Source organism: Trichosurus vulpecula, chromosome 1 (genome assembly GCF_011100635.1).
Source record: "Trichosurus vulpecula isolate mTriVul1 chromosome 1, mTriVul1.pri, whole genome shotgun sequence".
Taxonomy (NCBI): Eukaryota; Metazoa; Chordata; class Mammalia; order Diprotodontia; family Phalangeridae; genus Trichosurus; species Trichosurus vulpecula.
The window spans coordinates 54493920-54516788 of NC_050573.1; the positions used below are offsets into that span (position 1 = coordinate 54493920).

The 22869-nt window shown below is 43.3% G+C and overlaps 1 protein-coding gene across 3 annotated transcripts in view; it reads left to right on the forward strand.

The window, feature by feature from the left end:
• FCHO1 (FCH and mu domain containing endocytic adaptor 1) overlaps positions 1–22869 on the forward strand; it is a 52809-nt gene that overhangs the window by 15115 nt on the left and 14825 nt on the right. For all 3 annotated transcript variants that reach the window (XM_036741984.1, XM_036741983.1, XM_036741985.1), the window contains exons 3-9: positions 525–616; positions 721–795; positions 1163–1304; positions 1966–2118; positions 13545–13649; positions 14807–14905; positions 15164–15260. In XM_036741984.1, the coding sequence (XP_036597879.1) occupies positions 525–616; positions 721–795; positions 1163–1304; positions 1966–2118; positions 13545–13649; positions 14807–14905; positions 15164–15260 (763 nt within the window). The remainder of the gene's footprint in view (positions 1–524; positions 617–720; positions 796–1162; positions 1305–1965; positions 2119–13544; positions 13650–14806; positions 14906–15163; positions 15261–22869) is intronic.

Consider the following 22869-nt stretch of genomic DNA (forward strand, 5'->3'; position numbering starts at 1 on the left):
AGCTCTGACATCCTGTGTTCTAAGGGCCCTCCCAGCTCTGACGTCCTGTGTTCTAAGGGCCCTCCCAGCTCTGACATCCTGTGTTCTAAGGGCCCTCCCAGCTCTGACGTCCTGTGTTCTAAGGGCCCTCCCAGCTCTGACGTCCTGTGTTCTAAGGGCCCTCCCAGTCCTGTCATTCTATGTTCTAAGGGTCCTCCCAGCTCTGACATTCCATGTTCTAAGGTCTGTTTCAGCTCTAATGATCTAATTCACTCTGTCACTAAAGAGCCCTGAATGCCTAGCCCAGGATTGCATCTCCGTCTCACCTTCTGAGAGCTCTTACAGAAACACTAACTCCCAGAAGGGCAGATTTGGACCTTGGAACACAGAACAGAGAACGTCCAAGCTGGGAGGACCCCTAGTACACAGAATGTTCTAGGCGGTCTCTTAGAACGTGGAATGTCTGAGTTTGGAGGGCTCTCAGAGCAGATAGCAGAGATATCCAAGATGGAGGGCACCTGGGCTGATTCACTCCCATTCTCCAGGGGGAGAAGAATCATGGTTTTGATGTCCTCTACCACAGCATGAAGCAAGGGCAGGTCTCTACCAAGGAGCTGGCTGATTTCATCCGAGAAAGGTAACTCTCTTCCTACCCTCAGGCCCCCTTCCCTAACCCTCCTACCCCGTTCCCCCCACTGGCCTCTCCATCCACCAGATCCTTGCTCTTTCCTGTCACTGCAGGGCCACGGTGGAAGAGACCTACTCCAAGGCCATGGCAAAGCTTGCTAAGATGGCTGGCAATGGGACCCCCATGGGGTGAGCTGAGGTGGGGGGAAGGATAAGAGGGGACCTCTCAGGGGAGCTGGGAAAGAAGTGTGAAAGCTGGAGGGAATGGGGGCACTTTGGGGGAAAGGGAATGAAGGCATTTGTACTAGAAGCCTCCCTCATCCCTGAAAACAGCCTCGTCACATGTTAACATCTGTCCAGTCAATAACAAAACCTGCCAGTTTGGGCAGATGGTTCTAATTGGCCTTGCTTGTCACGTGAGACTCAGAGGTGATGGGTATATCCTTTTTATCTAGAAGGGGACTGATGTAGGATGTGTGTGTGCATGTGTGTGATGAGAAGAAGAACGCTTTGGGAATGTGCCTAGGACCATGTGACTATTGGTTGGTGCTCACAGGACATTCGCCCCGCTTTGGGAGGTATTCCGGGTGTCCTCGGACAAGCTGGCACTGTGCCACATGGAGCTGACCAAGAAGCTGAATGACCTCATCAAGGACGTGGTCCGCTACGGGGAGGAGCAGAGCAAAGCCCACAAGAAGGTGCCTCCAGGGGCATCCTCATCCTTCCCTGGCATTCCTGCTCCCAGCTTCCCCCCTCCCCAGACAATTGTCTGAGATGAACTGGCACATTCTCAGCCTACGTGCCCCAGGCTGGTGGGAGCCCTTCAAGGGCAGCTTATCCAGTCTAATATGTGCCAAGGGCAAATATCCTGCTCCTGAGGAAGCCTGCTCCATACTGGGATGCCTCTGATGATTAGGGTCTTTTCCCTGGGTTCAAATCCTGCTGGATGGTTCTGAGCAAGTGCCTTAACTTTTCTGGGCCTCAGTTCCATCATCTGTCAAATGAGGGCTTTGGGGACTGGCCTGTAAGTTCCTTTTCCCTTTTAAATCTACCAGGACATGAACGATCCTTACATTAAGCTGAAGGCCTTGGCACCAAGCATGGCAAGCCTAATCCATCTCCTCTGGTAGCCCTTCAGAGTGATCACACCCCCTGTCCTTTTCGAAGAGCAGACCCCCTCATATGGCATGATGTCTAGGCTGTCCTTCTCTCTTCTCCAGCCACTCTCCCCCTTGTCCCCAGAGTAGATAAAGCCCAGGACAGGGGCCTGCAAGGAGGATACCCAGGAGCTGTTGAAAGGAATTTCTTGGGAAGGAGAGGGTCCTCCCTAATTTTCTTCCCTACCCACTCTTTCTACAGTGCAAGGAGGAAGCTGTGGGAACCCTGGAAGCTGTCCAGGCACTACACGGTGTCTCCCAGATCTTGCCCAAGTCCAGGGAGAGCTATGTTAGCAGGTGCCTGGAACTTGAGCGGCTGAGGAAAGAAGGCACCAATCAGAAGGAGATTGATAAGGTAAGGTAGGCACGAGTGCCTGTGCATAGCCTGATTGGCTGACCTGAGGCACCTTGCCGTGTCTGGTGACGTCCAAAGAAAGCATCAGAAAAATGATAGGAGAGTCCACTAATCTGCTGTGTGACCTTGGGTAATTGGTTTCGCTTCTTCAGGCCTCAGTTTTCCTACCTGCAAAATGGGTGATGGTACTCCTCTATCATTTGGGTAATTATGAAGGTCAAATGAGAGGATGGATGTGAAATGCTTTTTAAACTGAAAGGGACTCTATGAACCATAAGCTATCTTGAAAGGGGACAGGGGCCTTCTGAGGCTGAGCAGAGCCAACCTACTAGTCCCTCTCTACCCAGATAGCTCTTCAGAGTACTCCTCCTGACTTGAAGTCAAAAAACCTGGATTCAAGTTCTAATTCCACACTTGCTGACTTTGTGACCTTGGGCAAGTCCCTTCCACTATCTGGACCTCCTTTTCCTCATTTGTCAAAAAGGAGGGTTCAGATTGGGTATTCTCTACACGGTTCCTTCCAGCCTAAATTCTTATGGCCCTCTCTTATTGCAGAGCTTAGCAGCGCGGTGCCCAGTATACAGTAAGTGCTTAGTAAATGTTTGGTGAGTTCACTCGACTTTCTGACCATGTCTGCCTCTGCTTCACCTCTCCTTCACCATTAAGTACGTTCTTTGTCCTCATTGGGATATCCAGTTCCTTAGACCTTCCCTGTTCCCATCTATAGGGCAGCTAGATAGTGTAACAGGTAGACGGTGGGCTTGGAATCCAGAAGACTCCTTCCTGAGTTCAAATCCAGCCCCAGACACTTACTAGCTGTGTGACCCTGGGCAAGTCACTTAACCTGTTTGCCTCAGTTTCCCCATCTGTAAAATGAGCTGGACCAGTCCAGTATCTTTGCCAAGAAAACCCCAAATGGGGTCACAGAGAGTCAGAGAAATGATTAAACAACATCCCCCCACCCCTGTCCATCCTTCTTGACCTTATTTTCTTCCTTTCATTCCTTTGGCCTGGAAGTTAACGATTTCAAAAAGGCTTTATCCCTGCAGCTTGAGGCTGGTCATGTCCACCTGCTCCTCTGACTGCCCCTGAGGTGCCCCAGGAAGCCACAGATTCACGTGGCCCAGGCTCACTCGAAATCAGCCGTCTGACTAATTGTGCACCCTTGCCCGACAATCTGTCTTCCATCTCAGATTTACTACCTATCACAGTCAGCCTCGGGGGTACAAGCCCAAAATATGAAGGAGAATCTCCTAAGACTTTGCCAACTTGTGATAATGACTTTTCTGGTGATTCACATAAGCACAGATGATAACTCCCAAAGGAATCTGGAAAGCTTTGCCAAGGGTTATGAAGTCTCGAGTGAGTAACTGAAGACCCTTAGGGGCACAGGTGGGGAGGAATTTAGGAGGGAAAGGCAGATTTGGAAAGTAAACAAACTGCTGAAGATAAGGGTTCCTAGCCTGGGGCCCATAAACTTGTTTTGAAAAAATTTTTTGGCAATTTTATTTCAGTATCTTTAGTTTCCTTTGTAGCACTATTTAGTGCCTTTGAAAACCTTATTCTGAAAAAGAGTTCCTAGACCTCACCAGACTGCCAGTGGGGGTCATGATATACACCTACATATACAAAAAGTTAAGACCTCTTGGCTTAAGAAGATGGTATGGGAAAGTAGGGTTGGGTTTCTGGACCGCAACTTAAAATATAGGAATGATGGCCTCCCAGCCAAGGATCGAATGCCAGTGGTGGCAAGAATGTATTTTCCTGGAGTCTAGCAAATCTAATCCAGATAACAAAGAAGAGAGAAAACCAACTAGTTCTACTTACCAATGTCCATCCCATAAGAGAGTGGTTACAATGTAGGAAGGAGAATAGCAGCCAAGACATGGAAAAATTCACAGGAGATAAAATTCAAGGAAGGAGCATGAAGTAAGATCCATGGGCTCAGATCTCAGAGCAAATTCACATGATCCTAATACTAAGAGGCAAATTTGGCCTCCTGGGTATTTACTGAAGCTTAGTAGAAAGACTGAGACCCCTGGCTAGAAGGTGACTTACAGAGTTTCTTCTCAACAAAAAAGAAGATTGCTAGAAAATCTGTGGAAGCAGAGTAGCCTTATACATTAAGAAAATACACTTGTATAAGGGAATCCAGGGACCAGAATGGGGTAAAGTATGGTTGAGAGCGTTCAGGTAAAGATCAACAGAGGTAGAAATGGAAGGGATATTGTCATGAGAGCAGACCACAAGCCACACAGGGATAAAGAGTAAATTGACAGGAGATTAAGGAAACCAGTGATAAGCTAGGGTACAGAGATATGCTATAGCAGAGTTGGAAATTTCAATTAAGCTGGACTTGCAGGGTTGAGGAACCTGCGGCCTCAGGCCACAAGTGGCCTTCTAGGTCCCTGGGTACAGCCTTTTGACTGAGTCCAAGTTTTACAGAACAAATCCTTTTATTAAGGGGATCTGTTCTGTGAAGTTTGGATTCAGTCAAAGGGTCATACTTGAGGACCTAGAGGGCCACAGATTCCTCATCCTTGAGCTGGAGCTTTCTCTCTCCAAAGCAGAACAGCTATTAATTTCTTAACTTGCTTTAATGACCATCTTATCCTTCAAAAAATGGGAAGATTCAGGGATAGGGATTTATTGGGTCAGGAGATTTAGGGATTGGAGATCATGGGATCTGGTGATCCTTAGAGCCAGGAAGATTCAGGGATAGGGATTTATCGGATTGGGAGATTTAGGGATCCAGGGAACCTTAGGGTCTTTGGGATCAGGGGGTTTAGATGTGACCTGAGAAACCATCTAGCCTGACCCCCTCATTTTAAAAGTGAGAAAACGGAGTTGCAGGAACTTTCCCAAGGTCACACTGGAATTAAGCAGTCTGCTGGGGTCCAGTCCCAGGCCTTCTGACTCAGAACTCTTTGCACTACCTCATGAGGTCACTAGGTCCAGACGTACTCTCTCCCTGGAAATTGAAAGAACTAACTGATGTGATCGCTGGGCCTGGAGAAATGAAAAACGGTGCTGCCAGACTAGGGGAGGACAAATGTTTCCGTTTTCAAAAAAGGGAAAAGAGCAACATTTGCAAACTATCGGCCAGCGAGCTTCCCTTTGATTTTGGGCAGAATTCTCGAATGCATTATGAATGGAGCGTTCAGCGTTCATCTAGTAAAGGAAGCTAGGTCCCCAAGTAGGAGCAGGACTTTTATCAAGAGCAGGCCTCATCAGACTTATCTCATTTTCTATTTTGACTAGGTTGTTAAGTGGTTAGATAAATGGATTACCTTTGACACACTTTGTCTCAGTTTTAGCCAAGCCTTTGAATCTCACATTCTGTTCTTGTGAACAAAATCCCACCATTGTATGGGAGGATTCAGAACTAGTTGAGTGGCCTGGCATAAATGGTTATCATTAATATTTTGATGTCAACATGGAAAGTAGTCTTTAGTGGAGGGCCCCAGGGATTTTTCCTTCACCAAAGTCTGGGATAAAGGCAAGGGCATTATGTTTATGCAATTTACAAATGATGCAGTGCTAAAATGTCAGATAAATGATCCAAAAAGATTGCGACATCAGATGAAATTTAGTAGAGATAAATGTAAAGTTTTACAGCTAAGTTTAAACAAAAATCAAATTTAGAAGTACCAAACTAAGAAGGCCTGACTAGACAGCAGGTCACCTGCAAAGGAGCTGGGGGTTTTAGTGGACTCCAAGTTCAATATGGGGCAACTGGGTGGTACAGTGGATAGAGCCCGAAGTCAGGAAGACTCGTTTCCATGAGTTCAAATCTGGCCTCAGACACTTACTAACTTAACCCGGGGTAAATCACTTAACCCGGTTTGCCTCAGTTTCCACATCTGTAAAACGTGTTGGAGAAGGAAATAGCAAACCACTCCAATATCTCTGCCAAGAAAACCCCAATTGGGGTCATGAAGAGTCAGACATGACTGAAGTGACTGAACAACAATTCAATGTGAGTCTACGGAACGATATAGCTACCCCAAAAATCAGTGCTGTCAGGCCACACTCAGAGAGACAGAGACTACAGGCCAAGAGATGTGATAGTCCAGCCAGCCTCTGACCTGGGCAGGTAACATGAAATATTTTGTTTTGTTCTGGGTGCCACATTTTGAAAAGGACATTGATGGGCTGAAGAGTGTCCAAAGAAGAGTGACCACAGTGGTGAAGGCTGATGAATTCATGCCTTATAAGCATTAGTTGAAGGCAAAAAGGGAATTCCACCACTGGGGAGGCCACATCTTTAACCTGTGTCCCTATCCTAAGGATCCCATTCACGTTCTTGCCCCAAGGCACCCCTATAATAGTGGGGAGAAGTATAGAATCCTTTGTTGTGCACCATCAATAAAGTCACGATATTCAGTGCAAAAAAAAGTTAGTCTAGAAAAAGAGAATACTGAGGGAGGATTGACGTGGTAGCCACCTTCAAGTATTTGGAGGGATATCATATAGAAGAGAGATTAGATTTAATGTTTGGCCCCAAAGAGAGGTGAGTTTGGGCTTGCAGTCAGGACCAGCTTCCTTACAATTAGAGCTAATCAGAAGTGGAATGGGGTGCCATGGTTGGGGTAGGGATGGGCCATCTTTAGGAGAGGTCTTAACTTGTTGGATACGTGGTAGAGGGTACCCTTGTCCGTGGGTGGTATCTGAGGCCCCTTCCACCACTTATGATTCTGTGGTCCACCTGAAGCCCCCAATGTTCATTTCCCCTCTCAGGAGAAGACTTTGTTGTTTCTCGTACCGAAGTTGATGCCATCCACGGTGAATTCCCTCAACTCTTGTCCTCCATGCCTGAAAATATCTCCCTATCTTAGAAAGTTATGTGACCCTTCTCATTTCCCAGGCTAACCTTACCATTTGTGCCCGTGATTCCATCTCCTGTCCTCTCATTTGGGAATCATTCCCTCGCTTTCTTGTCTTTATTTCTCTCACTCTCCTGGCCTCTTCTCTGCTGCCCACAGGCATAGCATTTCTCTTATCTTTAAATTCTTATCTTGTCCCCACTGTTCCTTCCTGTTACCATCCTGTGTCTCTTCCTTTGATTGCTAGGCATCTGGAAAGAACAGTCTATACTTTCCGCCTCTACTTCCTCACCACTCATTCACTCCTCTGCCCTGAGCATTGTGGCTTCCCACCCCCTCCCCTAGATTGATGCTGTTTTTTTCAGAGGTCAGTAATTACTAATTAATTGCTTTGGCCTTTGTACTTTTCTTTATCTTCATCCACCTTGACTCACCTGCAGGGTTCGACACTGTTAACCACCTCCCTCTCCTCCTGGGCCCTCTTTCCTTTGGTGGCTTTCTTTTCTCTTGGTTGTGCTTTCTGCAATAGAGTTTGAATGCTTGGCAGTTCAGCTTGAGAAAGGACCTCAGTGTCTGCTACCTTATGTTGCCAGGTGATCTTCAGAATATTTCTAAGACAATTCAAATTCAGTTTCCTGGCATGGTATAGGCTGACCATGTTGATCGAATACCAAATATGCATTTGCCTGAAAGACTCTTTTACAGAAAACTCACTCAAGGAAGGTGCTCACATGGTGGTCAGAAGAAGTGATACAAGGATGCTCTCAAGGTCTCCCTGAAGATCTTTGGAACCAATTGAGTGACATGGGAGATGCTAGCAAAGGACCACCCAGCATGGCATGCCCTCATCAAAGAAGGCACTGTGCTCTGTGAGTGAAACAGAATTGCAGTAGGTCAAAAGAAACACAAGATGTGCAAATTTAAAGATATCACCACTCCAGATGTTCATATGGACTATTTGTGCCCAACCTGTAGTAGATAGAGAGCCTTGCAAGCTTCTAGTGGTCTGATTAGACCAATACCAACCAACCAATAGCCATTCTCTTTGTTATTCTATTTTTTTTACATTCAGCTCAATGCATTTTAATTAAGTAGGAAGCATTTATCAACTTGAATAAACACATTTATGCTCCTAAAATTAGTGTCATCTCAATGGCATAATTGTTTCAGGACCATGGAGTAGAAATGTCTTGTTCACTGAGGACATTAAGCATTTCTTCTTAAACTATTTCCTGAGCAAAAAGGTTGGAATGCAAGATTTCTCCAAGACAAGATCTTTCTTCTGGTCCTAATGAGATTGTTCCACAGCACCTTTTTATGTTTCTCTTGAGTCTTGTATTTGAAAGTCAAATTCTCTATTCAGTCTGGTCTTTTCATCAAGAATGCTTAAAAGTCCTCTATCTCATTGAAAATCCATCTTTCCCCCTGAAGGATTATACTCAGTTTTGCTGGGTAAGTGATTCTTGGTTGTACTTCTAGCTCCTTTGCCCTCCAGAATATCATATTCCAAGCCCTCTGATCCTTTAATGGAGAAGCTGCTAAATTTTGTGTTATCCTGACTGTGGCTGTGACTGTGAATTGTTTCTTTCTGGCTGCTTGCAATATTTTCTCCTTGACCTGGGAATTCTGAAATTTGGCTGGTCTGTGCTGGTGTGGCCTCTGCTGGACTATACTCCACTCCCACCCAGGTGTGACAGACCTTTCCTACTGACCTTCCAAGTTGTCTTGGGCAGGAAATTTATTTCACTAAATTCTTTTGTGGGTTCTGCTGCTCTAGAATTTGTTTAGAGTCATTTTTAAAGATATTTGGAGGGGTTGGGGGAGAGAGTTCAGGTGAGTCCCTGCATTTACTCCACCATCTTCTTAGTTATTCTTCTGCCTGTCTGATTTGTGCCTTCTTGGTTTCCTTTCCATTCTCTTCCTCCTCCCCCATGACTATGGGTAACCACTATAATTCTGGCTCTTTCCTAGGCCATTTATCTTGACCTGTACTCGACATCCATGGGTTCAACTATCACCTCCACACAGATTATGCCCAAGTCTATGTATCTAGCTCGACTCTCTCCACCTGAACTCCCACCCTGTGTCTCCAGCAGCCTGCCGGACACCTGCCTGGGTGCCTTGCCAACACCCCAAACTCAGCAGGTCTAAAATGGGACTCTTTTTCCCTCTTCTAGCTGCCCTTTCTCTAAATATCTCCATTTCTTTTGATGGCACTGTCATCTTCCTTGTCCTTGAGGCTGGAAACCTTGGTCACCTTTGAGGCTTCCCTCTCCCTAGTGTCCCGCATCTAAGTGCTATTAAATCTATCTCCACAGCTTTTCTCCGATTCTATTCTCCCTCACCTTCGCTCTCATCACCACAACCCTAGCTCCCCTCCATGTCCCTTTTCTGCTTGGATGATTGTAATTGCTTCCTCACTGGTCTCCCTGACTCCATTCTTCCCCCTCTTGTACATCTCTCCTTCATGCAGCTCCAAAACTAATTTTCCTAATGCATAAGTCTGATTTTGTTACTCCTCTGCTCAAAAATCTCAGTGGCTCCCTATTGCACAATGCCTGGCATGTAGTAGGTGCCTAATAAATACCGATTGATTGGCTGAGAGAAAATACAGAGTCCCCACTGTGGCATTTAAGGCCTTCTGCAGAGGGGTTCTAATTTAAAACAAAACAAAACAAAAACTTTAAAAAAAAAGAACTTGATAGTTATCAAGTTCAAAGGACAGAAGGAGGATTGGAACCATGACTCTGCCATGCACAGTTTTTATTTTAAATATACATCACCTTTAACATGGTAATGCCAACACCATCCTTCATGTCTGTATCCTCTTCTGCTCTTTATGTTTCTTTAGGCGCTCATTTCTCCTCCTCCTCTTCCTCTTCCTCCTCCTTCTTCTTTGGTTAAATCCCTTCCCCATCTACTCTTTCTTTCTTTCTAGGCTTATTACATTCTACCCCCTTTCATGTACTTTATGTCAGTTGTATTGAAGTTCAGTGGTGTTTTAAAAAACGTATTAGACTCTTATTTTCCCATCACCTTCATTTCTGAATACATACCTCCCCAATGAGTCACCACTCATTAAAAAATTATAAAAAGAGAAAAAAAACGTTCAGCCAAGCCAACCAACCCATCAGCTGGGTCTGACAGTCTATGCGATAATCCACACCCCCAGACCCTGCCTCTGCAAAGAAGGGCGAGAGGAGCCTTTTCTCCTAATCACAGGGTTCAGTTTGGATTCTTTGTGTTTTTTTTCCCATTGCTGTTGTTATTGTGTCAGTTGTTTCTTGGTTTTGCTTTCTTCACTCTGTATCAGTTTGTATCCATTCCCATGCATCTTTTGAATTCTTGGTATTCATTGTTTCTTATAACAAAGCGATCTTCCATTACATTCACGTACCAAAACTGTAAGGCTGAATTACATTCTTGGGTCCTGAAGAAATGAGCAGATATGATGGCAGAGGCATCTTCAGTGATATTTGAAAGAAAGACCATAGAAAATAGGCAGATATGATGGCAGAGGCAACTTCATTGATATTTGAAAGAAAGACCATAGAAAATAGGCAGATATGATGGCAGAGACAACTTCATTGATATTTGAAAGACCACAGAAAATAGGAGAGGCACCACGAGACTAGGGAAGGGCTAGTGTTGTCCCAGTTATCAAAAAAGCAAAGATAATGGAGTCTACAAACCATAGTAGTGAGTTTAACTTCAATTCCTAGGAAAATTCTAGAGAAGACTTTTAGAGAGATAGATGGTATTTAGAAATGGAAGTGGTTGTTGTCCTTCTTCCTCGAAGAAGACCAGAATGACATCGCTATGCTAGAGTCAAGTTTCAGTGTGTCTGACTGTGTCTGATCAGACCAATATGAGCTCAGAATGTTCTCCCACAGGTGGGACACAAATAGTCCACGTGAACATTTGAGGTGGATTCTCTAAATTTGAGCATCTGGAGTTTCTTTTAAGCTACTTCAATTCTGCTTTGCTCATAGAGCACAGCACCTTCTTGAATGAGGGCACGCCATGCTGGGGGGTCCTGTGCCAGTGTCTCCCATGTCACACAATCAATTCCAAAGTTCTTGAGAGAGACCTTAGTGTGTCCTTCTGTTGTTTCTTCTGGCCACCAGGTGAATGCTTGCCCTGTGTGAGTTCTCCATGAAATATTCTTTTTGGCAAGCATACATTTCGTCAAGAACAGGTCAGACTAATCTTATTTCTTTTTTGACACACAGGTAGATGAAGGAAAAGTTAGGGATATAGTTTACCTAGACTTTAGCAAAGCTTTTGATTGTGGAAAAGAGACATAGATTAGATGATAATACAATCAGATAGAGTCAGGCTCAGTTGGACAGCCAGACTCAAAGAGTAGTTGTTCATGGTTCAGTGTCAGCATGGCAAGAAATCTTCATTGGAGTGCCCCAGGGATTTCTGCTTGGATTTCTGCTTTTTAACATTTTTGCCAGTTCTTTGGATAAAGGCATAGATGACAGGCTAATCACATTTTCAGATGACTTCAAGCTAGGAGGCATAGTTAGCACAGTAGATGATAGAGTCAGGATTCATCTTGACAGACTGAATCTAATAAGATGGAATTCCATAAAGATAAATGTAAAGTTTTGCACTTGGGAACCAAAAATTAGAATCACAGGGAGAGGCATGGTTAGACAGCAATTGTTCTGAAATTGTTCTGAAAAAAATCTCAGGGTTTTAGTGAATTGCAAGCTGAAAATGAGTCAGGAGTGTAACATGGCATCCAAAGAAGAGAAAGCAGGCTTGGGCTGCATGAATAGGGGCCTATCTTCCTACAACAAGCAGGTGATAGACCCACTTAGCTCTACCCTCGTCAGACCTCATGTGGAGTATGGTGTTTAGTTTTAGGCACCATGGTTTAAGAAGGATGTTGATGAACTGGAGAGTATTCAGAGAGGTCTTGAGTCCCTGATAGATTAGTTGAAGGATCTGGGCGTGTTTAGCCTGGAGAATACTTGGGGGGAGCATAACAGTCATCTTCAAGTATTTTATTGGCTGTCATGGAGAGGAGGGATTGGTTTTAGGAGCAATGGGTGGTAGCTTTAAGAGGTAAATTTAGGGCTTAATGGTAGAAAAAAAACTTCCTAAAAACTATTGTTGGTTTTTGTTTATTTGTTTGCTTGTTTTTGGAGGGGGTAGGGTAGGCAGGGCACTTGGGGTTAAGTGCCCAAGGTCACACAGGTAGTAAGTGTGTCAAGTGTCTGCGGTTCACATTTGAACTCAGGTCTTCCTGACTCCAGGGCTGGTGCTATATTCACTGTGTCACCTAGCTGTCCCAACTTCCCCCAAATTAGAGCTATCCAAGAGTGGAGTGGGCCGCCTTGAAAGGTGCTAAGCTTCCCCTCCCTAGAGTTCTTCAAGCAGAGGTTGCTCGATCACTTGTTAGTTGTGTCATAATGGGAGTTTCTTTTGTGTGTGGGTTGGATGGGATGACCACGGAGATCCTTTCCAGCCCTTCAGTACTGTGATTCACAGTTGGTTTCTCCATTTCCCCGTAGAAGGGCATTGACTTTGTTTCCAGGTCTTTGTTACCAAACAAAAATGGCCCAATGGTTATTTTGATGTAGGTAGGCCTTTCTGTTGTCGTTTACCACCTTGGGTTATGCCTCGCAGTACAACTTCTAGGTCAAAGAGTCTGGACATTTTAGGCACGTTCTTCATAACATTCCAAATTGTCTTACAGAATGGTTGAACCAATTCACAGCTGCGTCAATAGTGTGACTGTTTGGCCATAGCCCTTCCTTTGGGGTGGGGGGGGGCAAAGCAATCAGAGTTAAGTGACTTGCCCAAGGTCACACAGTTAGGAAGTATGTCAGCTATCTCAGGCCAGATTTGGACTCAGGTCCTCCTGACTGCAGGGCCAGCGCTCTATCCGCTACACCACCTAGCTGCCCCCATAATTCTTTCAACGTTGACTATATCTGTCTTTTATCATTTTTGCCAGTTTGTTGGGTGTGAGGTGGGACCTCAGAGGGATACCGAGTTGTGTTTTATTTTCTTATTAGTGATTTGGAGCAGTCTTTCATATTGTTGTTAATTGTTTGCGGTTCTTCTTTCGGGATTGTTTGCTCGTGCCCTTTGACAGCTTCTCCACTGGGAATGAGAAGGGGGGAAGGAAATAAGCATTCTGTAGCACATACTATGTGCCGGGCACTGTGCTAAGCACTTTTACAGATATTATCTCATTTGAGCCTCACAACAGCTCTGGGAGGTAGCTTCTGTTATTATCCTTATTTTACAGGTAAAGAAACTGAGGCAGATAGCGGTTAAGTGACTTGCCCAGGCTCACATGGCTAGTGAGTGTCTAATGTTGGATTTGAACTCAGGTCTTCCTGACTCCAGGCCCAGCGCTCTAGCCACTGCACCACCCAACTGCCTCCTGGCTCTGGGTTCTATATATTTATGTTAATTCCCTACATGTATCTTGAATAGCAGATCCTCAGTAGCAATATTTCACAGTGCCGAGTCTGACAAAAAAATTTCCATTTGAAAAAATGACTGAAAAGCAAAAGGATTTTTTAAAAAAATTGTTATTATCATTAGAAAAAAGCCTCCATGTGCCCCTCCTAGGTAGAGGGAAAGACGAAGAAGGCAGCCGAGACCCTGCGTCGCTGCGTGGAGAAATACAATACAGCCCGGGCGGATTTTGAGCGGAAGATGTTGGAGTCAGCCCTGGTATGAGAACACAGGGGAGGGAGGCTGGGCAAGTGCCCTCTAGAGAGTAACCTCTGGCAACACATAGTTGGGGGCTGCAGGATTCCCTTCAAGGCCTGTCAGCATTGTCTCAGATGTCCATCCTGTGGGTTACTTCCATGTGACGGTTGCTAGTGAGAGCTCCAGCTTGAGTTGGCTCAGGCCCCTTTTCTCCCCACTCATTCAGCAGATGTTCAGAGATGGGGTCCAGGCTGGGCTGTGTTGGGCTGAGGAGGACACCCAGGGGTGGGTAAGGTTCTGATACTGCCCTCACAGAGCTCTCTACTCAGGAGGGAAAATAGACTCCAGGACCCTCCAGCTCATTTTATAAAGTAGAGGGGACCATCCTGAAAATATACTCTGGGAATTCGGGGCAGCTTCACTTCCTTGGGATCCTAGGGATTTGGAACTGGCAGGGATGATCTACTCCGGCCCCCTCGTTTTACAGATGAGGAAATAGGCCCAGAGAAATGAAGAGACCTGTCCAAGGTCACACGGCTAATAAGGACCAGGGCCAAGATTCATATGCAGGACTTCTGACTCCAAATCCATTCCCTTTTACAATGTGACTGCAGACAAACATTGCATCCCTAAAACCCCTTCCAGCTTGTGGTCCCATTGGGAGAACTCGCTGTAGATGTGGGGATGAGGAGAGATCGGGGAGGCTTCTTAAAGGATAGGGAATCTGAGCTGGGCCTAGAAGAACCATTAGGATTCAGTCAGCAGAGATGGAGAGCAAAGGCACATCTAGGCCTAGGGAATGGTTTGAGCAAAATCATGTTGCCTAGAAATTGATTGGGGTGGGGTGGGGGCAATGTTGAATCATCTAGCTTGGCTATCATATAGAATGAATGGATCTGGAGTGTGGGGAGACAGCGCTGGCGTCGGGGCTTGGGACCAGCCTGTGAGGGGCTTTGAATGCCAAGCCTTCCTTCTGTGGGCTTTGGGAAGCTGCAGAAGGCATTTGAGGCTGGCCAGAGACACGGTGAAAGCTGGCAGTTAGGAATATGATTCCTGTGGGCCACAGGCTACTATTTTGGCTCCAATTCAGAGCCTGGGGGTAAGTTTCCTAAGAGGAAAGGGTTAGGATGGTCTTGGCCAAGCAGGTGTCATGTGACCTTTTTCTTGTGTGTGGGCAGCGCTTCCAGGCCATTGAGGAGACCCACCTTCGACACATGAAGGGCATCCTGGGAGCATATGCTCACTCTGTGGAAGACACACATGTGCAGATTGGACAGGTGAGGCCAAGGCCTGGAGGGAGGAGCAGGTGGGCACCCAGCCCCAACATGCTGCCTCTCTTAGGGGACAGACAGTCCTCAAAAGAGGAAGTAAATGAAGAGGGGCTTAGTTAGGAGGAGAGAATGTGGTCTCAGCCTGGGGAAAGGGGCCTAGGCTGAATGATGTCCCATCTGGAAGGGCTGTCACATCTGGGCCCCATGGGGTACAATCCACCACTTCTCCTCCTTCATTTCTGCCATCCTCTTTGGTATACTCAGGTTCATGAAGAGTTCAAGCAGAATGTGGAGAATGTCAGTGTGGAAACCCTGGTGAGGAAATTTGCTGAGAATAAGGGAACCGGCCGGGAAAAGCCAGGTAAGTGGTTCCTTGCTCTTTGTGTTTCTCTGTTCAGGTCACGTTTGAAATTCGTAGTTATGTTGTGGCAGCAGACCCACTGGGCAATGTGAAAAGATGAGCGTTTGCTAAATAACCTGGAAAAGCTTCCTGGAGGACATAGGACTTCAAGTCAAAGTATTTTCAGAGCTGAAAGGACACCAGGAACATAGAGCATCAGAGCCTTAGAACAACATATGCTGTCAAAGCTGCCCATGGGATGTCAGAGCCAGCAGGGCACTTAGAACCCAGAATGAGCTAGGAAGGTCCTTAGCACCCAGGATGTCAGAACTGGGAGGGTCCTTAGAATCCAGAATGAGCTAGGAAGGCCCTTAGCACCCAGGATGTCAGAACTGGAAGGGCCCTTAGAATCCAGAATGAGCTAGGAAGGCCCTTAGCACCCAGGATGTCAGAACTGGAAGGGCCCTTAGAACCCAGAAAGAGCTAGGAAGGCCCTTAGCACCCAGGATGTCAGAACTGGGAGAGCCCTTAGAACCCAGAATGAGCTAGGAAGGCAGGATGTCAGAACTTGGAGGGCCCTTAGGATCCAGAATGAGCTAAGAAGGCCCTTAGCACCCAGGATGTCAGAACTGGGAGGGCCCTTAGAATCCAGAATGAGCTAGGAAGGCCCTTAGAACCCAGGATGTCAAAGCTGAGAGGGGCCATAAAACAGAACTTCCAATCTATTAAGATGCCCATATCTTTTACAGATGAGCTGCTAACAAGCTATGCCTTCTCCATATCATACTTGTGAATTTGCTTTTAAAAAAAAGCCCAAAGCTCAAATGACTATATTTATCCCTATAAAATTCACCTTAATAAATTTAGCCTTATGTTCTACTCTGACAGAATCTTTTTGGACCCTGATTTTTGCCCTCCAGCATGTTGAGCTATTCTCATTTTCACTTTATCTGAAATTTTGATAAGCATTTATCACTCTTAATTGCTAATACTAGAGCAAGTGTGTTCCCCCACAGATCCCTGGGCCACTCCTCTGGAGCCTTCCTTCCAAGCTGATGTTGGAACATTAATGATACCAGCCATTCACCCACTACACCCCACTGAATCGTCCCATCTTACGTCTTTCCATCTTTTCCACAATAATCACATGAAAGACATTTCCACATACCCCTCTTCTATTCTAAGGGAGGAACTCAACTCATCCCCTAGTCAATTTAGATTCTTGATATAAACCATTTTGAAGAGAGTGGTTGCTCATTGCTGCAGTGTTAACCCAGATTCTATTATAACATGTCTTTCCCTTGTTTGAGATTCATCTTGAAATCGTCTCAGGCAGAGAGTCATGTCAGAGTGCATGGGGTACTATGCCAGTTGGCTTAACTCTCTCTCCAAGGTGGTATTTCTGGGTTTGCACAGTTTTATGGTCCTTTGGGTATAGTTCTAAATTGCTCTCCAGAATGGTTTGTATCAGTTCACAACTGCACCAACAGTGCATGTGTCCCAGTTTTCCTACATCCCTTCCAACATTGTGTCATTTTCCTTTTTTTTTTGTCATATTAGCCAGTCTGAGAGGTGTGAGGTGGTGCTTCAGAGTAGATTTGATTTGCGTTTCTCTAATCAGTAGTTATGTAGAGATTTTTATATGATTCTAGATAGCTTTGATTTCTTCATCTGAAAACTGCCTGTTCATATCCTTTGACCATTTATCAATTGGAGAATAACATATTATAAATTTGACCTAGTTCTCTACATATTTGAGAGATGATGTCTTTATTAGTGAAACTTGCTGTAAAAATTTTCCCCCAGTTTTCTGCTTACCTTCTAATCTTGGCTGCATTGGTTTTGTTTGTCCAACCCCTTTTTAATTTAATGTAATCAAAATTATCTGTTTTACTTCCCTTCATGCTCTCTATCTCTTGTTTGTTAATAAATTCTTCCCTTATCCATAGATCTGACAGGTAAACTATTCCATGCTCCCCTAATTTGCTTGTGGTATCATTCTTTATGTCTAAATGATGTACCCATTTTTACTTTATCTTGTGGTATGAGGTGTTGGTCTATACTTAGTTTCTGCCAAGCTGCTTTCCAGCTTTCCTAGCAGTTTTTGTCAAATAGTGAGCTCTTATCTCAAAAGTTTGCACCTTTGCATTTACCAAACAAAGATTATTATTGTCTTTTCTGTATGTCATGTGTATTGTACACCTAATCTATTCCACTGATCCACCACTCTATTTCTTAGCCATACCAGATTGGTTTGATAATGATTCCTTTGCAATACTATTTGAGATTTGGTATGTCCAGGCTACCTTCCCTCACATTTTTTTTTCATTGATTCTCTTGATATTCTTGACCTTTTGTTCTTCTAGATGCATCTCATTACTTTTTCTAGCTGTATAAAATAATTTTTGGTAGTTCGATTGGTATGGCACTGAATAAGTAAATGAATTCAGATAGAATTTTCTATTTTATTATATTATCTTGGCCTACCCATGAACAATCAATATTTTTCCAATTTATTTTTATTATTTATTTTAATTTTAAGTTTTAATTTATTATTGTTTATTTTATTTATTATAATTATTATTTATTCCAGTTTATTTATATGAAAAGTGTCTTGTAATTGTGTTTGTGTAGTTCTTGGGTTTGTCTTGGCAGGTAGATTCCCAAGCATTTTACATTGTATACAGTTGTTTTGAATGGAATTTCTCTTTTTTATCTCTTGCTGCTGGACTTTGTTGATACTATATAGAAATGCTAATGATTTATGTGGGTTTATTTTATATCTTGAGAATTTGCTAAAGTTGTTAATTGTTTCAGTTAGTCTTTTAGTTGATTCTCTGGGATTCTCCAGGTATACCATAATATCTTCAAAGATGCTTGTTCTACTTCCTTCAATTTCTTTTTTTCCTCCTATTGAAATAGCTAGCATTTCTAGTATAGCATTGAATAATAGTGGTGATAATGGGCATCCTTACTTCACCCCTATCTGATTGTGAAGGATTCTAGCTTATCCCCATACAAATAATACTTGATGATGGCTTTAGATAAATATTACTTATCATTTTAAGTAATGCTCCATTTATTCCTATACCTCATAGAGTTTTTAATAAGAATGAGTGTTATATTTTGTCAAAAGTTTTTTCTACATCTGTTGAAATAATCATGATTTTTTTTGTTGGTTTTGTTATTGAGACGGTTATGCTGATAGTTTTCCTAATACTGAACCAGCCTGACATTCCTGGTGTAAATCCCATTTGCTCATAGTGTATGATCTTTGTGGTATGTCACTTTAATCTCCTTGCTAGCATTTTATTTAAAATTCATTGGGGAAATTGGTCTATAGTTTTCTTTATTGCTTTTGCTCTTTCTGGTTTAGGTATCAGCACCATATTTGTGTCATAAAAAGAATTTTATACGACTCTTTCTTTGCCTATTTTTTCCAAATAGCCTATATAGTATTGCTATTAATTGTTCTTTTAAATATTTGGTAGAAATCACTTATGAATCAACCTGGTACTGGAGAATTTTTTATTTGGGAGTTCATCGATGGCTTGTTCAATCTCTTTCTAAGAAAGGGTTGTTTAAGTATTCAACCTCCACTTCTTCATCGATGGCTTGTTCAATCTCTTTCTAAGAAAGGGTTATTTAAGTATTCAACCTACTCTTCTGTTAATCTGGGCAATTTTTTTGGAAATATTCATCCATTTCACATAGATTATTAGATTTATTGACATATAGTTGGGCGAAATAGCTCCTAATAATTGCTTTAATTTCTTCTTCATTGGTGGTGAATTGACTCTTTTCATTTTTGATGCTGGTAATTTGGTTTTCTTCTTTCTTTCTTTCTCTTTTTTATCAAATTAACCAATAGTTTATCCATCTTACTCTTCCCCCCCCCCCAAAAAAAAACAGCGTCTAGTTTTATTTATTATTTCATTGGTTTTCTTACTTTCAATTTTACTAATCTCTCTTTTGATTTTCAGGATTTCCAACTTGGTGTTTAATTGGGGGTTTTTATTTTATTCTCTTTCTAATTTTTTTCATTGCATGCCCAGTTCACTGATCTGTTCTTTATTTAGAAATATAAAATTTCCCCTAAGTACTGTTTGGGCTGCACCCCATAAATTTTGTTATGTTGTCTAATTGTTGTCATTCTCTTTAATGAAATTATTTATTGTTTCTATGGTTTGTTCTTTGACCCACTTATTCTTTAGGATTACATTATTTAGTTTTCAATTAATTTTCAATCTGTGTTTCCATGGCCCTTTATTAAATGTTTTCATTATTGCATTGTGATCTGAAAAGGATACATTTAATATTACTGCTTTTCTGCATTTAGTTGTGAGATTTTTATGTCCTAATACTTGGTTGCTTTTAGGTGCCACGTACTACTGAAAAAGAGACATATTCCTTTCTATTCCCATTCATTTTTCTCCGGAGGTCTATCATATCTAACTTTTCTAAAATTCTATTCATCTCATTAACTTCTTTCTTTATTTTTTGTTTAGATTTGTCTAGTTCTGAGAAGGGAATGTTGAGGTCCTCCACTAGTATAGTTTTATTGTCTGTTTCCTCCTGTAACTCATTTAACGTTTACATTAAGAATTTGGATGCATATATGTTTAGTATTTTTTCTTTGACAATAACCTTCCCATCCAGAGATTTTCTTGGCAAGAGAAAACAAGCAAAATAGGAATCAAAAAGCTCTACCTTCTCTCTTTCATCAGTTATCCTTGAAATGTAATTCTGTCCTTTCTTTGATTCCCTTCTTATCCTGCAGAGTAGCTTTAAGAAACCCCTTTTTTGGTTGTTGTCCTTAGCCTTCCTTGCCCACCTCAGCTCCGTTCTGCACCTTTACATTCCAGGCAGTATTTTTATAGGACCATATTAATCTTCTTTGGTCTGCTCTTCCGGCTTTTGTGTCTCTTTAAAAATCAAGTTTGTTGGGGAATTCTCTGTGCGTTCATACCTGTCTCTTTAGAAAACTCCCCGTTTTCCCCTATATGAAAACTTTCTCCTTGTGTCCTCAGAGTTTAATTCTTGAGAGTTTCCCCTCACTCTTGTGCTGGCTTCCCTGATGAAATCTTAGTCTCTGGGATCCTACCTGCATTTTCCATGGACATTTTTGAAATCTGTTGTCCTTAAATCAATACAATCAATCAATTAATAAACATTTATTAAACAACTTCTATGTACCAGGTATTGTGCTATGCACTAAGGATATAGAAAGAGGCAAAAGCCAATCCCTGCCTCAAGGAGTCTGCAATCTAATGGTAACAAATCTAGAATCTATTTCAGATTCTGTTTGAATTCTCCTTTTCTATCATAAATTCTAAAGTGGAGCGAAGTCTCCCCCACCACCACCACCACACACACATACACAAATTGTTATCATTTTGACTCCAGGAATGATGTTCTCCTTGTTGACAAGGATCATATCCAAAATATAATTTCTGTCTGTTCCTCTTTTTTTGAAATGTGAAATTAGCATTACCAAGGTAAGGGAACAAGTATTTGTTAAGTGCCTACTATATGCCAAGCACTGTGGTGAGCACTTTACAAATATTATTTCATTTGATCCTCACAACACTGTGAGGTAGGTGCTGTTATGATCTCCATCTTACAGTTGAGGAAACTGAGGCAGGCAGTTCAGTGACTCACCCAGAGTCACACAGTTAGTAAGTATCTGAAGCTGGATTTGAACTCAGGTCTTCTTGACTTCAGGCATCTGCTGGATAACCTAGATGACTTGAGTCAACATTTCATTAGTTCTTCCACTCATGGCAAAGAGCAAGGGAGGGAGGGAGGGAGAGACAGAGAGAGAGAGACAGAGAGACAGAAAGAGAGAGGCAGACAGAGAGAAAGAGAGAGACAGAGAAAGACAGAGACAGAGAGAAAGAGAGAGAGAGAGCAAATGCTAATAATTCTTTTCTTGATAATTGAAGTCCATGTGATTACCACTGTGCCAGGCTTATAATCTCATATGTTTCCTCTCTGTGTTCACATAGCCTGGAGCATACTCTGTTGAGAGTATGTCTTCCTTTCTTCCCTCAGCTGATGTTCACCCAAATGCTGTTCACCATGTTTCTTTCTCCCCTCTGATTTTCGTATTTCTTTCTGTGAGTCTGTCTTCTTAATAGGCCATACCACCCCATTTCCCTTTCTCTACAACCTTTTCTTTTGAATAAGGCATATCCCTCCAGAGAGGCCACTTGGTATAGTGGATACAGAACTGGCCTTGGAAATGGGAAGACCTGGGTTCAAGTCTAACCTTTGACACATATTGACTGAGTGACCTTAACCTCTTAGTGCTCCAGACACCTCCCGGGCCAGCTTGCATTGGTAGAGGGAGTTTTCTCACTTTGGAGTCCCTCACACCAAATAAAGCACACGTCCAGTCCTTATCCATCCAGAGCCATCCATCTGAGACCACTGAGTCTTGGCAGTATCCCTGAAGTCATTTTGGTCTCTCAACTTCTCCTTCCTTCAGACATGGCTTTGGACCAAGGCAGAAGACAGTGGTGCCATCACCTCTTCAGGGCTATGGACAGTCATTCTCCCTGAGGATATTAATCCTGGCCCTGACTTCTCCCAAGGTCCATTGTAAGGAAAATGCTTTTGTAACTCTTCCAGTCTTCTAAAAATGGGAGCTGCTGCTGCCTTTAGTTCATTTATCCATTCTGCCATTTGGTTCTATAAACAGTTATTAAATGCCTGTTATTTACGAGACACTGGGGATGTAAGACCCAAAACAACCAACATTTATCGAGCGCCTACTCAAGGCAGAGCCCTGTGGGAGATCCAACAATAAATAAGACACCCATCCCCCACCCCCTACCGTTCACTGCCTAGTGGGGGCCAGAGCACGGACCCAAATTACTAGCATACTAAACAGCAGGGGCATGGAGAAGCACCAGGGGAGCACCAAGGAGGGGAAAGATGATTTCCGACTCTAAGGGAAGGAGGTTTCATTGACCATCAATTAAGAGAAGTGGGACGAGTTACAAGGGAATAATCTAATTAAGGTGTGTGAATAAGATTTCAGGATGGGAAGGAGTTGTTAAGAGTTCTTTCCTGAGATCACAGGGTCGTAGATTTAGAATTAGGAGGGACCTCAGAGGCATTCCAAGCTGAGCCCTTTATTTTACGGGTGAGGGAACTGAGGGCCAGGGAAGTCATGAGATCAGAGATGTAGAAAGGGACCTCAGAGACCATCTAATCCAACTCCTTTATTTTACAGTTGAGGAAACTGTGGCCCAGAGAAGTGAATTGATTTGCCCAAAGTCACAAAGCCAAGATATGCTTTTCCATTTCACCACTCTGATTTTCATACCCTAATATTCCCATGGATGCATAATACCAACAGTGTGGGCACCCCCTCTGCCAGTACTAATCTTAACCCCTCCATGCCCTCACATTTGGGGTCTCCATTTCCCCACCAAGAATCCTCCAGAGAGGATGACTCAGTGCGTAGGAGACCTCTTTGGGTCTTTTTGATATTTCCTTGATACCCATGAGACGTTAAAGCTCTCGCCTGTTATCCTTTGCCCTTACCACATGGCTGACCCACCTCCTTTTCTGATCTCATGTGTCCCAATTCTACCACTTCTCATGTGCAAATCATTGCTGT